General features: G+C 44.8%; 1 protein-coding gene across 1 annotated transcript in view; it reads right to left on the reverse strand.

The window, feature by feature from the left end:
• Positions 1-15,219, reverse strand: part of UBOX5 (U-box domain containing 5) — a 47,069-nt gene that overhangs the window by 15,364 nt on the left and 16,486 nt on the right. The window contains exons 2-3 of the mRNA XM_073611023.1: positions 9,049-9,140; positions 529-1,717 (exon numbers count right to left, since the gene is read on the reverse strand). Coding sequence (XP_073467124.1) covers positions 529-1,717; positions 9,049-9,102 — 1,243 coding nt within the window. The 5' untranslated portion in view covers positions 9,103-9,140. The remainder of the gene's footprint in view (positions 1-528; positions 1,718-9,048; positions 9,141-15,219) is intronic.

Consider the following 15,219-nt stretch of genomic DNA (forward strand, 5'->3'; position numbering starts at 1 on the left):
AATAAAACGTTAATTTTTAATATTTTGTACAGAATCTTTTACTGGCAATGACTGAAGTCTGGAACCCACAAAGACTTGGTGTCCTCCTTTCTGATGCTTTGCCAGCAAAGTCAACCGAAAGAGGGAATGGTTACCGGTCAAAACCAGGTACCCGTTGCCCCCTCTCACCTGAAAGGTACCAAATGTGGAGGGGAGGCGCTCCAGACATCAGCAGCAACTGCATTTTTAGTCCTGAGTGACTTATGTCAGTATAAAACCCAAAAGCCAACAAATATACTGCAGCTCACAAATTCTTAGATGCGATGGCTGCATTTTGTTTTTGTTTTTTTTTTTAGGCTCCCTTTCCTTTATTTTCACCTGGTGATCTGGCCAGTAAGTCCATTTTTTCAACAGAACAAACTGTTCTGCAGATGTAGCAGTTGAAGAGATCAGCTTTTAAACAATCTATGCACTAAAAAGTAAGCAGGACTTCAAAGCATGCAAAAAAAGGTCACACGCAGTTGGCTTTGCGAATAGCTTAGCAGATACCTGAATTTGAGCAATCCATCTGTGACATTTGACAATCCCCTTCAATCTTCATCTTTTTTGTACTAAAATCTGAGGTAGAAGAGCAGAGGCCGCTAACAGCTGAGAAATATGTGTCTACGTTATCACCGTCATTGGCTGAATCCTCCATCCACTCCACCTTCCTCTTCATGGAAGACAAAGCTATGGCAGAAGGCGTCACTGGTCCCCCTGGTCTTGCCCTCCCCAGTAGATTAGACCCAGGGACTCTGTGCTGAAGGAGGAAATAGTCTATCCTGGCTTTCAGAGAGGGGTGGGGAAGGGACTGAGATTGGGAAGTGTACGGAACTCCAGTAAATGGGTCACTTGGCATTCTACCCCATGATGCTTCACTTTGGTTGCATTTATCAAGTGTGCTTTGGTCAACAACCTTCCCGGATGGCAGAATCATGGGGAAAGTCATGATTTCCAGTGTAATTGGATCCAGAAATTCCTCTGGCACATCTTGGAGAATATTGGCAAGTTCGCTTAGGCTGTGTTGTGCGTTGTCCGAGTTATTGTAAGACAAGTGGTTACTTTCCATAGGCGAGGCAGGTCGGGGCTGCCCAAAACTATTGGGGAGGCTCATAAAGGCAACCTGGTACACACTCTCCACCACTTCTTTGGGACATGTCTTAGCGGGCTGACCCCAAACCTCCACCCTCTTTATAGAGCAAGGAGCACCACCAGCAATGTGAGTTATACAGATCTTCAGATGGGTGACATTGCCAAGAGAGTACTGGCCTTTATTCCAGAGATCCTGGCATGAAGATCCATGGTAAGATATCACGTTATCGGTATGATGGAATGGGTGTCTAGGCTTGAAGCCTCGGTTATTGAATGTAGCCTTGCTTTGATTTCTCAGCAGCACTTTACCTACCAAAGCAAACAGTTCTTTGTCCGCTCCTTGGCAAACCATAGCAGGCTGACCGCACTCCTGGCTGTTCCAACACATTTTGCTGGTGGAGGTAGCCGTAAAAATGTCCATTCCTGTGAATGGGGGGTGACCCCCGGAGGACGTGTCTATGTTTATCCTACATATGTCTATGTTAAATGGGAAAGTGATGGTTATGTGCACAGGAGGCTTAATAAAGTATTCACAGCGAAACCCTCGGTTCCTTCTAGCAAGGTCTTCGGAGATGATATTTTCCACTTCATAGCCATCAGCACTGATCTAAAAAAAAAAAAAAAAAAAAAAAAAAAAAAAAAAAAAAAAAAGTACGTTAAAGAATCAATATAGATATAGCTAGGAGGATATGCAGTCAATGAGGTATACACATAATAGTTTATAAAACATTGTCTATATAGCTGATCCTGAGAATCAGTTTTTGTAGTACTGCATTTCTTTTGCAATAAAAAGGGTTAAAAAAAAAAAAAAAAAAAAAATTATATATAAAAAAAAACACCCCACAACATTCACTATAAAATGCCTGAACCACTTTGGCTCTCACACCTGTTTACCCCCTATGGACCAGACCATATTTTCACATTTCTGCTATGTGTCCATTTATAAGTCTATAACTTTGTTTTTGGGGGGACAAACAGGGCTTTCTTGTGACCCTAAACTTAAGTCCTCAGAGAATTTTTTTAATTTATTTGCATTTTAAAGTATTTTGTATTTTTTCAAGTTTGAGCAGTAATATTTTCTAAAAACTACCATTACTGCTGGGAAAACGTATACATTTTATTCTCCTGCTTGTTCTATTTGCTGCAACATTAAAATTACATTTTTTGGCACAAAGCAAGTTTTTTTTTTTGCATACATTTTTCTCAAAAATACATCAGTAATTTATAGTTAGTACCGATTTAAAAATAAAAGCGATATACACTAGACCACGTATTTTTAACAGTAAATCCTTAAAAAGATGATTTTTTTTTTTTTGTAGATTCATACTTACCTAGCTGGATGCATCATCAAACCGATGCTGCAGTTGTCTCCCGCCGCCTCTTCACCAAGAACCGAGCCACCGAACACCGCCAATGGCTTGGTTCCCTCATCTCCGAGCAGAGAGCTGCTGCCTGTCAATCAGCATCTCTACTGCTCTGATCCTCCACACTCACTGTAGCGCTAAGCTGTGGAGGAGCGGCCGTCCCGCTGAGAGGCTGAGACTGCCATCAGTCCAGGCACCTGGCAGATCCTGACTCCCAGAGTCAGAATGATACGCTGCGTGGACGGATTCAAGTGATGTCAGTGGAGAGTGGACTTCAGACCGCTCTCCGCTGAAAGCGGGTCACAGGAGTGCAAAACGAATTGTATTCCTGTGACCCATAGGAGAAGTCCAGCCAAACAAGCTCAGGCTGGACTTCTTTAAAAGATAACAACGTATATACACCGTATTTATCAGCGTATAACACACACTTTTCCCCCCCTTAAAATCAGGGGAAAATCGTGGGTGCGTGTTATACGCCGATCCCTGCTAATTGTGATCTATTGGAGCGATCGCCGCCGACATTCACATAGTGTAGTTTTAAATATGGCGCCGCGGAGTTCAGAGGGACTCAGCGGAGCTGAACGAGCGCCACCAAGATCACAGTGACTGGGCGGAGCCGAGATACAGATATCCAAGTGCTCTTGGCTCTTTCCGGCACCGCACAGTCCCGCCCAGTCCCGCCATTGGACCTATGTTATGTCCATCATAGGGCGGGACTGGGCGTGACTGAGCGGCAACGAGAAGAGCCGAGAACACTCAGCTATGTGTATCACGGCTCCGCCCAGTCACAGAGTCCCTCCGAACTCCGCGGCGCCATATTTAAAACTACACGCTTTGTGTATGTCGGCAGCGATCTGTCCAAGGCAAGCATGTAATGGACACTGGGGACAAGGCTGCAAAAACAAGGCTGCTGGGGCAAAGCTGCAATGGACACTGGGGCAAGACTGCACTGACACTGAAAAGGCTGCAATGACACCGACAATGCTGCAGATGGACACGATAAGGCTGCATTGATGGGCATTTAAATGTAAGTTTTTGTTCCTTAAAATTCCCACCTAAACTTAGGGTGCGTGTTATACGCCGATAAATATGGTATCTGTGCTTTATAAGAAAACATTTCCAGAATTTTTTTTTTTTTTTTTTTTTTAAATAGAAACATGGAACAGGAGATGATACTGTTAAATAGTGATTATACGGGTTGAAATAAAAAGGGTTTAAGTGGAATGCGACGATTTTTTAATTTTTTTTTTTTAAAGTCAGCAGCTACAAATACTGTAGCTGCTGACTTTTAAAATAAGGACACTTACCTGTCCAGGACCTGTCCGCGATGTCGGCAGCCGAAGCTGATCTATCCCTCAGCTGTCGGGTGCTGCCGCCATCCTCGGTAAGGGAATCAGGAAGTGAAGCCATGCGAGGGACAGGAGGTGGCATAGATACCCACGGATGGCTCGGGTATCTATGCCAGGAAGTGGGAGCAAAATACCTGTATTAGACAGGCATCTGCTCCCCCCAGAAAGGTGACAAATATGACAAATATGACACCATTTTTGAGTGGAACTCCGCTTTAAGTATTAAAATAAGAGCATGTCCTGGTTAATTAAGAGTTAACTCCCTGTGCACACAATTAACTTTTCCTGTCAGCTGCAGATCTCTCACAAATCTGCAGGAGATCAGATAGATACTGTGTGTGCTACTTTTTTGGCTTAAAAGGTTGCACTGAATTCTGACTAGCTCCCAGTCATAGGATCTCACTGCTGTGCTGAGAAGGGGGAGATAACAAAAGATAAGAAACTGTAGGACATACAAGAGACGCCCTGTCTACAGTGGAGGGGTTTATGGACATTTGTAAGACACCCAAGGTAGGCAACTGGTTAATGTGAGATTCAAAATAAATGAACACAGGAGGTATTAGGGACAGATACTTGGGTATTGTGGTGACCACTGGCAGACCTCTGCGTTGCCCTTGCAAAGAGGCCCTACTAGCAGAACATACTACTCTTACCCTCCCTCCTCCACCAAGAGGAGCAAAGGAAAAATACCTGGCCTTTGCAGGTATGGGACATCCTCCTCCCTCCCAGGTGTCAACACTGGTGATTGGCTCAGTGCTGTCACATGACAGTGGGGCAAGAGCCATGTATAAGCTCCAAGTCCTGACTTGGAACTCAAGAACAGCCTCCTCTATTCACTATCAGCAGCCAAACAGAGACGGGAGTAAAGAAAAGGCAAAAGCTCTTGATAAAGCCACCATTAAAGTGAACCTGTTTCATCAAGCAAAGCACGGGTTATCTTAATAGATCAGTTTAATTTGTTTCACCCATTAAAAGGCTAATCAAAGAATAATCTCTGTTGGTTGCAATGAAGCCCAAAAGTGCTGCCGCATTGTGTTACGAGGCAACACATACATTTTCACTCGGCCTCACTACCTCTCAGCTGAACCCCTCCTATGTGGTAAGGTATATGTAAACCCTTATGACAAACTCCTTTTAATCGTTTTCTTTTGGTCTGTTAGCTATACCATTGAAAGCATTTTATATCTGTTTAAGTAAAAAAAAAGAAAAAAAAAAAGTCCATTGATCTTGTGCAAAACCTGTGAGCCAACAAGGTCCTGTATTCTCCACACAATTACATAACCACACCCTCTATGTTATAGAGCAGGGGTCTCCAAACTACGGCCCTTTGCTTGGCTTTATCTGGCCCTTGGGACACACTACCCCTCCCACCGACGACATCAATGACAGGGCACTACCCCTCCCACCGACGACATCAATGACGGGGTACTATACCACCTGCTAATACCAATAATGGGGCACTATTACGCCTTCCACAAGGGTGCTTGTTTTTTTTTTTTTAACTCCCACTAACCACCAAGCCTGAGGCATCATCTACTCCTAATAGCCAGTGTCTGGCCTCCCTAAAGTCGGTTATAAATAGAAGAGGGGGAGGAGGTTCTTTAAGCTGACCATACATGGATCGAAATCTGTCCAATTCAGCAGGGACTGGCCAAGATTCAATCCATGCATAAGCAGGCACTCAAGTCAATCCATCAATCAACTTAGGTACAATCAGCTTGTCAGATTTTTTTTACATTCAATCACTGCCAGAGACTATAGCTGTTATCAGTGATCACCGTGTTCTGTCTAGAAATGCTCCCTGTGCCCCTCCCTCGCCAGCAGAACACAATAGTGCTGCAGGAGGGACGGCCAATGTTGATGGGGGAAAATCAAACGATTTTCTTTCCTTCCACCTGTGGTGAAAGGAAAGAAAACCGAGTCATTTATGGGCTGCTTTAGTCCTATTTTGTGTCTGTATTATCCCAATACAGAAGGGTGGGTGCGCCTTGTTATCATGGTGTGTTACTGGCAGAATCACCACATAAAACTTTAGATAGACTTTAAAAGAAGTAAATGGCGCATCTACACTGAGAACCGAGCGATCGAACACTGCCTCGGTTTTCAGAGCTCCGTGAGCAAAGAGCTGTAGACTGTCAGTGCCTTTTTGCGGACGAAACCCCTTCTTTGCCTGAGCTGGGGTTTTCCGCTTGAGCGGAAAGGACTTTTTGTCCGCTGTACGGTCTAAGACTGTATCTAACCCAGGGCCAAAGAGTAGATCACCTGTCAGGGGTATCCCGCACAATTTGACCTTAGAGGCGGTATCGCCCGGCCAAGTTTTCAGCCAAAGCGCTCTTCTGGCCGAATTAGCCAGAGCCGCTGATCTGGCCGACATACAGACTGACTCTGCCGAGGCGTCTGCAATGTATGCGATTCCTTGCAGAATCGTGGGAAAAGAGGCTAGGTTAGTTTCCTTGGCTGTGCCAGCTTCAATGTGCTTTGAATTTGGAAAAGCCAGTGTTCTAAATTGCGGGCTACCACAGTAACAGCCATTTCTGGCTTTAAGTTACCTACAGTTGAGTCCCACATCTTTTTTAGTAGTGAGTCTATCCTCTTATTCATGACATCTGATAAGCCCCCCATGTCCTCAAATGCCAGGTCTGTGTGTCTAGAGACCTGAGAGAAGGCGGCATCCAATTTGGTATTTTTATTCCAAATGGACACTGGATCCTCTGAAAATGGGAACCTTCTTTTAAGGGAGCTAGGAAAAAAAAAAAAAAAAAAAAAAAAAAAAAAAAAAAAAAGTTTCCTCTCAGGATCCTGCCACTCTTTAATAGTTTCCATCAGAACTTCATGTACTGGGAAAACTTTTCTTTTTTGATCTCCCAAGCCCTTGTACATAAGGTCATGGAGAGATAGGGGTTTTTTATCCTCGTGTATACCGAGGGTTGTATATATTGCCCCTAAGAGATCTTCCACCTCTTCCAGGGACAATTTATACCTGGAGATTTTCCTGGACTCCCCGTCCTGGTCTTCCCCTTCCGATTCCTCATGGGAGTCAGACGTGCCACTGTCCGGTTGCCTCTGCTCAACCCCGGAAGGGCCTGAAATCTCCTCTGCCATAACTATATTAGTAGATCTGGCAGGTGCAGAGCCCTGAGCATGAGGCGGGGTTGTGTCCTGCTGAATGGGTTTAGAGGGAAGCTGAAACGTCTCAAAAAGCGTTTTAAAAGATGAAAAGGTGGATGACAGCTCTTTCACAGAAGCTGCCAAACCGTACTGCTGTTCATATTCCCTTTCCTTAACCAGGGAGTCTATGCACTCTTTGCACAAGACCTTGGTCCATGCTTCCCCTAAACTGTCTCTACAAGAGGCACACTTCCTTTTAGAGACATGAGTGGACTTTGTTTTTTCAGTAGATTTCTGAAATTACATACAAAAACCACACATTACAATCAGCATGTTAAGTGGAAACAACCCTGGGAGTGTACCAGATCCACCTTTAGGGAACTGAGCACCCACCCCTGACCACCCAGGGGGTCTGCCCCCCCTCTAAGTAAGGAACCATACATGAGGGGGAACAATCCTTAGATAGAGAGGACCCCTCCCCAGGGAACTCTTACCTTCGGAAGGCTGGAGATAACGTCCGTATGAGTTGCAGCATCTGCCTCAGACATGACTGCAGGTGGTTGCCTGTGTCTAGTCTCACGCTGTCTACACGTGTAGCGACTCACTCCAGCCTGAGCCCGGCCCCCCATCAGCACCGCGACCCGGAAGCCGCGGGTCAAAGGGAAAACGTCCGCCCCCCCGCCGAAAATGACGTCACACGTCGTCCGACCCGCTAATTCCAGAAAAATTGCGGCCTGTACTGAGTACAGGGAGAGCGGACTGTCTCCATGCTGCGGCCCTGTGGACGCGATAGGGGTCCCCCGCGACCTGATGCCGCGCTCGGCAAGGAAGGGGTGGCTTCTGCTGCGGTATGTACCGCCACTCTTATCCTAGAAGCCCCTGCTTCCCTGGGGATGTTTTTAAAAAGGCCACAATCTCCCTGACTGCAACAGGCCTGGTTCCTATGCACAGTGTCTCCCCACCAGAGGAAACACTAATAACTGAGGTCCGGCAGGGGATGAGAGAATTTATGGGCTGGCGCAGTGTTTCCTAGAGGAAGGGGAGGAGACTATTGTGGCTGTCCTGAATGACGAAAAGGGAAAATATCTTTGCGCTTAATGAATTTAGCACATTATGAGAGTGGAATTGCATTTTTAATCATTTATTCAGCACACCGACATGTATAGTTTGTTGTTATGGAATTGAAATGAGACAAAATGTTTAGGTATATCCCATGATTATCATTATATTGTCTAGTGGTTTAGTTGGATTTGGTGCCACGCCACTTAACAGATTTAATTTAATTCTGTATGTGGAGACATTCAGGTGTTGATATAATCAAGGCTAATGCTGCCATTATACATTTAATATTGGGTAGCACATGAGTGGCCCATTTTATCCTTTTTAGACTTTAAGAAAAATTGCCAGACGCAAAGCATTGTCTAGAACAGTTGTCACCTTGTTAAAGTAATAGGAATGAAAGCACAGGGCTCATTTAACAGGGACAGCGAATATCGCTATGCACTTCACCTTATGCCACACAGGGTTATGCATGTTGTATTTTACGACTGTGGTGCCCAAATGAGCTCCATGACTGAAGGAGAGCCAGTCATGTCACTTGGCCTTTCCTCACAGCTTATTCTCATCCTGCTATTTCCCGTTCCCAATTAATTTTTTTTTAATCACTTTGTCAAGCAGTTCCCTTTCCAGGGGGAAAAAAAAAGGTGCATTTATTATTTTTTCCCACAGCAGCCTGAAGAGCATTGTACCCACAATCAGGCTCCTGCACGCCCTCCTCCAGCTCTGCCCATAACCTCAGTAGGGCTTTCAGTTAGGAGAGCTGGGGGGAGTGTCAATGGTCTATGAGTGTGCCAGTTACCACACTGGTATTCCATAGAGAACTAAATGCTGTCATAGTGGGGGGCACATTTCCATCTAGCAGCATTTAGGATACCTAGGCAGGGAGCTCTGAAGAATTTTTTTTTTTTTTAACTAATGTAAGTTGTTTGTTGTGCCCTACTGATTCCTGTTTTGTCAACAGGCTACTTTAAAACTACAGATACATTTTAGTTCAACACGCTTAATGCTAAATCTGGATGCCCAGAGGACAGTTTCTAATCAAACGATTTAGAATGTACCTTGTTGCAGAATACGCGTGGCCTAAACTGTGGAAGACAAAGGTTGACCACCATCCTGGCTGATCAGTGTGATGGATCTCCAGACAGAACACCTGGAAGAGAAAGGAAATGTATTACACTTCAGAAACTGGACACAGATTACTCACATAACATGTACCCTGCAGGTACAATCCAAGCCAAGACCATATAAGTTTTCTTAGCCAACCCTCACCTTGACCTACTTCACATAGTTTTGCCCCCCCTCTTCCACAATCAACTTTTTTTGGGTAACCTCATACTTCCATGTTTATCACCTAGGTTAGAATGATGTCCCCAACCTGCCCGCTGCTTCCTGCACATCAAGCATCCCAGGAGGCTTCAGGGGCACTTTACTGGGTGTGCACTGCTATGCATTGACAGCCGACTCCCAGAGGACATCAGAAAGGAAGATGGCAGTGCAGGACCCGGTGATCAGCAGCAAAAAGGCAGGTTACTGAAGAGAATCACTGGATTCTCTGAGTGCAAGTATGTTTATGAAGAACAAATCAAGTGGGGAAAAAAAAAAAAGTTTTTTTTTTTTTTTAATTAAAATAACAAACGACTTTACAAACATGTTATACTTACCTCCTCTGTTGCAGTGGATTTGCGCAGAGCATCCCAGATCCTCTTCTTCTTGGGTCCCTCCCTCTTGTTGAGTGCAAAGCAGCTTGCTATGGGGGCACCCAAGCCAAGTCACAGCTTCCTGTGTCCATTCAGACACGGAGCCCAAGCCTGGCCACGCCCCCTCTCTCCTAATTAGTTAGCCGACTTTGACAGCAATGGGAGCCAAAGGCGCCACTGCTGTGTCTCAGTCAATTATTGAAAAATATAAACTAATGCACTTGTGAGCCAAAAGCATGAAGGCAAGTTACGTCCGGGGGGGGGGGGGGGGGGCTAAGTTCTGGGGGAAAATGAAGATTGAAGAGGATTTGAGGGTCCTGGTACACTAGATCACAGAATCAGCAACAGCATGCAATGCCAGGCTGCAGCAAGCTGCCTATTAGCATGCATTGAAAAGGTATTCATTCAAGAGAGAACTGGACTACCACTTTACAGAACTCTGGTTTGGCCACATTTTAGGTATGCCATTCAGTTCTGGACACCAGTCCTCAGGATGTCCTTGAAGTGCAGAGAGTCCAGAGAAGGGCAACAATACTAATAGGGGGGCTGGAGGACCTGCTCTGAGGAACGCCTACAAACATTAAGCATCTCTTTACCAGTGAGAATATGTTTAAAGTGGTAGCAAAGATCTGGGGAAGGGTACAGAAACATTTCTGCAGCATTGAAGCTCCCAATGAGCATCTGTAAATGGAAAAGGTTTGGAACCACCAGGACTCTTCCTAGAGCGGGCTGCCCGGCCAAACTGAGCAATTGGGGTAGAAGGGTATTAGTCAGGGAGGTGACCAAGAATCAGATGTTCACCCTGACAGAGCTCCAGCATTTCTTTGTGGAGAGAGGAGAACCTTCCAGAAGAAAAACCATCTCTGCGACACTCTACCAATCAGGCATGGATGGTAGAGTGGCCAGATGGAAGCCACTCAGTAAAAATGCACATGACAGCCCGCCTGGAGTTTGCCAAAAAGCACCTGAAGGACTTTTAGACCATGAGAAACAAAAATTCTCTGGTCCGATAAAACAGATTGAACCCTTTGGCCTGAATAGCAAGCCTCGTGTCTGGAGGAAGCCAGGCACCGCTCATTACCTGGCCAATACCGTCCCTACAGTGAATCATGGTGGTGGCAGCATCACGCTGTGGGGATGTTTTTCAGTGGCAGGAATTGGGAGACTAGTCCGGATTGAGGGAAAGATGAATGCAGCAATTTACAGAGCAATCCTTGATGAAAACCTGCTCCAGAGCACTCTGGACCTCAGACTGAGGTGAAGGTTCATCTTCCAACAGGACAACGACCCTAAGCACACAGTCAAGATAACAAAAGAGTGGCTATGGAACAACTCTGAATGTTGTTGAGTGGCCCAGCCTTGAACCCGATTGAAAATCTCTGGAGAGATCTGAAAGTGGCTGTGCACCGACACTCCTCATGCAACTTGATGGAGCTTGAGAGGTTCTGCAAAAAAGAATGGGAGAAACTGCCCAAAAATAGGTGTGCCAAGCTTGTAGCATCATACAAAAAGACCCGAGGCGGTAATTGGTACCAAAGGTGCTTCAACAAAAGTATTGAGGAAAGGCTGTGAATACTTATGTACATGGGATTTTTGTTTTGTTTACTAAATTTGCAAAGATTTCAAAACAAACATCTTTCACATTGTCATTATGGGGTATGGTTTGTAAGACTGAGGAAAATAATGAATTTAAATCCATTTTGGAATAAGGCTGTAAACTAACAAAATGTGGAAATAGTGAAGCGCTATGAACGTGCACACTTTCTGGATGCATTGTATGTGTAACAGCCGGTTACATTAGTGCTATGTGCACTGTGATCTGAATGGACGGCACACTCGAGGGGGCCATCCATAGAGAGTGCTGTGCCGTGATCGGGACTCAAGCGCGCGGGAGTGCCGTCATCACGGCTCAGTCAAACGACCGAAACGCACAGACCTGGGAGGAAAATGGAATTCCTGTCAACTGCAACAGCGCAAAGCTGGAGGGATTGGTTTTATAGGCAAGTCTGTTATAATGTGCGTGCAACATACTAGCACATTATGACATTAACCGGCAGGGGGACCACTTTTTTGTTTTCCCTCTATACAATTTACTACCGCTTTAAGAGGGGATATGGTCACAATATACAAATCTTAAATGGGGACTCTAGCATTGGGAGGAAACTATTTAACCTAAGATCTCCAAAGAAACCACACAATGAAGTTGGAGGAGAAGTGGTTCAATCATAAACTGCCCCGAAAAAAAAAAAAAAAAATGGATCCCTTATTAACCACTTTAAGACCAGACTTATCAGTATTTTTGCTTTTTAAAATCTGGATTTTTTTTGCTCGAAAATTAGTTATAACACCCAAACATTACATTAATTTTTTTTAGCAGAGACCCTAGGGGGGAAAAAACAAAAAAAAACCAAAACAAAAAAAAACACCATTGGAACTTTATGTCACATGGTATTTACGCAGCGGTTTTACAAACAATCTTTTTGGGGGAAAAAAAAAAAAAAAAAACACCCCACACACACACTTTAACCACTTGCTTACCGGACACTTTTACCTTCCTTCCCAGGCCCATTTTCAGCTTTCAGCGCTGTCACACTTTGAATGACAATTGCGCGGTCATGCATCACCATACCCATATGACATTTTTATAATTTTCACACAAATAGAGCTCTTTTGGTGATATTTAATCACTGCTGTTTTTTATTTTTTGCTTAACCACTATAGCCTATAGCAAAATGACGGCCGAGCGGTGGTTCAGTTATCCTGACTGGGAGTTATATGACGTCCAGCAGGATAACAGCCAAGGGGGGTGCGCATCGTGGCGTTCGGTGTGTCAGTCTGACACACCGATCTTGGTAAAGAGCCTCCAACGGAGGCTCTTTACCATGTGATCAGCCGTAAAACAGGAAGAGCCGCTGATCGGCTTTTCCTCACTCACGCCTGACAGCACAACTAAAATTTTAGTTTGGGTACAGTGTTGTATGACCGCACAATTGTCATTCAAATTGCGACAGCACTGAAAGCTGAAAATTGGCTTGGGCAGGAAGGTGTACAAGTGCCTGATAGGCGGAACTGATTAGCAGCAGTGACTGTCACTGTGTGGGACCTCAGTCCCATTTAATTTACGCAAGTCGGTAATCGGTGTCAGCGTTGTCAGTGTGAGGAAAAAAAAAAAAAAATGATAGATTACTGTCTTCTGTTTACATCATATGATTAGCTATCATTGGCTGACAACTGATCATGTGTTAAAGGGCTGGGTCAGCCGAGTCCCAAGGACTCTGATCACAGAGCAGGGTGCACAAGAGGACGTCAATGTACGCCCTCCCGGCAAATTTAAGCCCGCACTGTAGCAGTCTTTTGGCTAAAGCGCAGACATCAAGTAGTCAATTAATTAAAAAAACAAAAAAAACACTATATACCCCAAATCTATGTGAAAGAGGTTACGCCGAGTAAATAGATACCCAACATGTCACGCTTTAAGACTGTGCACAGTCTTGGAATGGTGCCAAACTACGGTACTTAAAAATCTCCATAGGCAATGCTTTAAATGCCTTTACAGGTTACAGAGTTAGAGGTGATCTGCACTAGAATTATCGCTCTCACTCTAGCATTTGCAACGATACCTCACGTGTAGTGAGAATACGGTTTACATATGCATGTGCAACTTGCGTATTCGTCCGCTTCTGCGCACAAGCACGGGGGGATGGGGCCCTTAAACTTTTCCACATCAATTTTGTTCCTATTAGGAGGAATGTAAACATCCCTTGTAATAGAAATAAGGATGACAGGAGAGATATGGGGTCAAAAAGACCCCAAACCTTCTTTACCTTTAAAAAAGCTCCCTCCCGCCGTTTCTGAATGCGCTCCAGCGGCCCATGGGCCGATCAGAACACTTTAATGAGAAAGCCAGCCGGTGGCTGAAAGAAACGAGTAGGGCTTATGGCTCATATCTTCAGCCATAATCCCGATAAACCACATCAAAGCCGTTTATGTATTGCGGTCTTGAAGAGGTTAACTTTAGTTCAAGGGAGAAGATAAACAGTCTCACTTACCCGATTTCCTCTGTTCCTCCAGAAGGCGCTCCCCTATGATCCGACAGTGGGTTATCAACTCAAGTCCAGTGCAGGGCTATGGACGTTGCTCTGATCTTGATGAAGAATATTTCTTTTTGTTCCCCTAGACCAGGGGTGTCAAACTCAAATTTCATCGTGGGCTGCATCAGCATTATGATTGCCCTCAAAAGGGCCGGTTGTATCTGTAATATTAGAATCCCGTGCATCCCCTCCCTTTACATTAAATGTCAAGAGCCACCCCACCATCAGAAGTTGAGTCCTCCACTCTCCTATATATCACAGTGCACCCCTCTTTCCTTATAACTGCTGCTGGGAAGAAGCTGGATGCAGTGCTTGAAATCAGAAAGGGTCTGGAGGAGGACCAGAGGAGGGCCGGATTTGGCCCACGGGCCTTGTGTTTGACACCTGTGCCCTAGACATAAATAAGCAATTAACCCTTAGCCCCACTGCAAGGGTTTATTTGCCCGGAGTTGGGCTTTAAAGTGGTTGCAAAGTCAGGTTTTTTGTATCCTAATGCACTCTATGCATTAAGATAAAAAGCCTTCCGTGTGCAGCAGCCCCCCCAATACTTACGGAGCCCCATCTCTATCCAGGGATGTCCACGAGTCCCTCAGCCAACTGCGACTCTACCTCCCGATTGGCTGAGACACAGCAGCACCAATCAGGAGGGGGCGGGCTAAACCGCAACTCCGTGTCTGAATGGATACACAGAGCTGCAGCTCAGGTGACCCCATAGCAAGCTGCTTGCTGTTGGGGAACTCAACAGGAGGGAGGGGCCAGGAGCTCCAGCCAGGGACCCGAGAAGAAGAGTATCAAGGCTGCTCTGTGCAAAACCACTACACAGAGCAGGTAAGTAAATCATGTTCATTTTAATAGAAAAAAAAAAAAAAAATAAAACACTAGACCTTACAATTACTTTAACATAAGTGATCAGGCCCCAGCGCATAGTGAATTGCTACTGTAAGAACGCCTGCTGAACAAAAACTAAACAAACTCACAGCTATATTATGTTTTGAATACACAAGGAATCGGCTCTGTGTAAAGAATCTCATCAGTTATTGTGTATTAAAAAAACCTTGTTGTTAGATATATAGCTAGCTAGATATGGAGATCTATCTAGCAGCAGACTTTTTTTTATAATTTTCTTGTGGACGGGAGGGATTCATTGTAGATTGTAAGCTCCAACGAGCAGGGCCCTCGGATTCATCCTGTATCGAATTGTAGCTGTACGCCTTCATGTTGTAAAAGCACTGCACAAACTGTTGGCATTATATAAATCCTGTCTAATAATATAGTGTGAAGGAAGGGGTGTGGTGTGGTCACTGTTCTCAGTCAGACACTCCTGCACACAGTGCAATGAAAATTCCCATAAAAATAAACTGAATTATTGTGGAGACTTTTTTCATGCATTTGTCTTCATAGTATAGGTAAGCAAAGTTATATAATACTGATCTTGTTAACG

The sequence above is a fragment of the Aquarana catesbeiana genome, linkage group LG01 (assembly GCF_042186555.1).
Source record: "Aquarana catesbeiana isolate 2022-GZ linkage group LG01, ASM4218655v1, whole genome shotgun sequence".
Classification (NCBI taxonomy): Eukaryota; Metazoa; Chordata; class Amphibia; order Anura; family Ranidae; genus Aquarana; species Aquarana catesbeiana.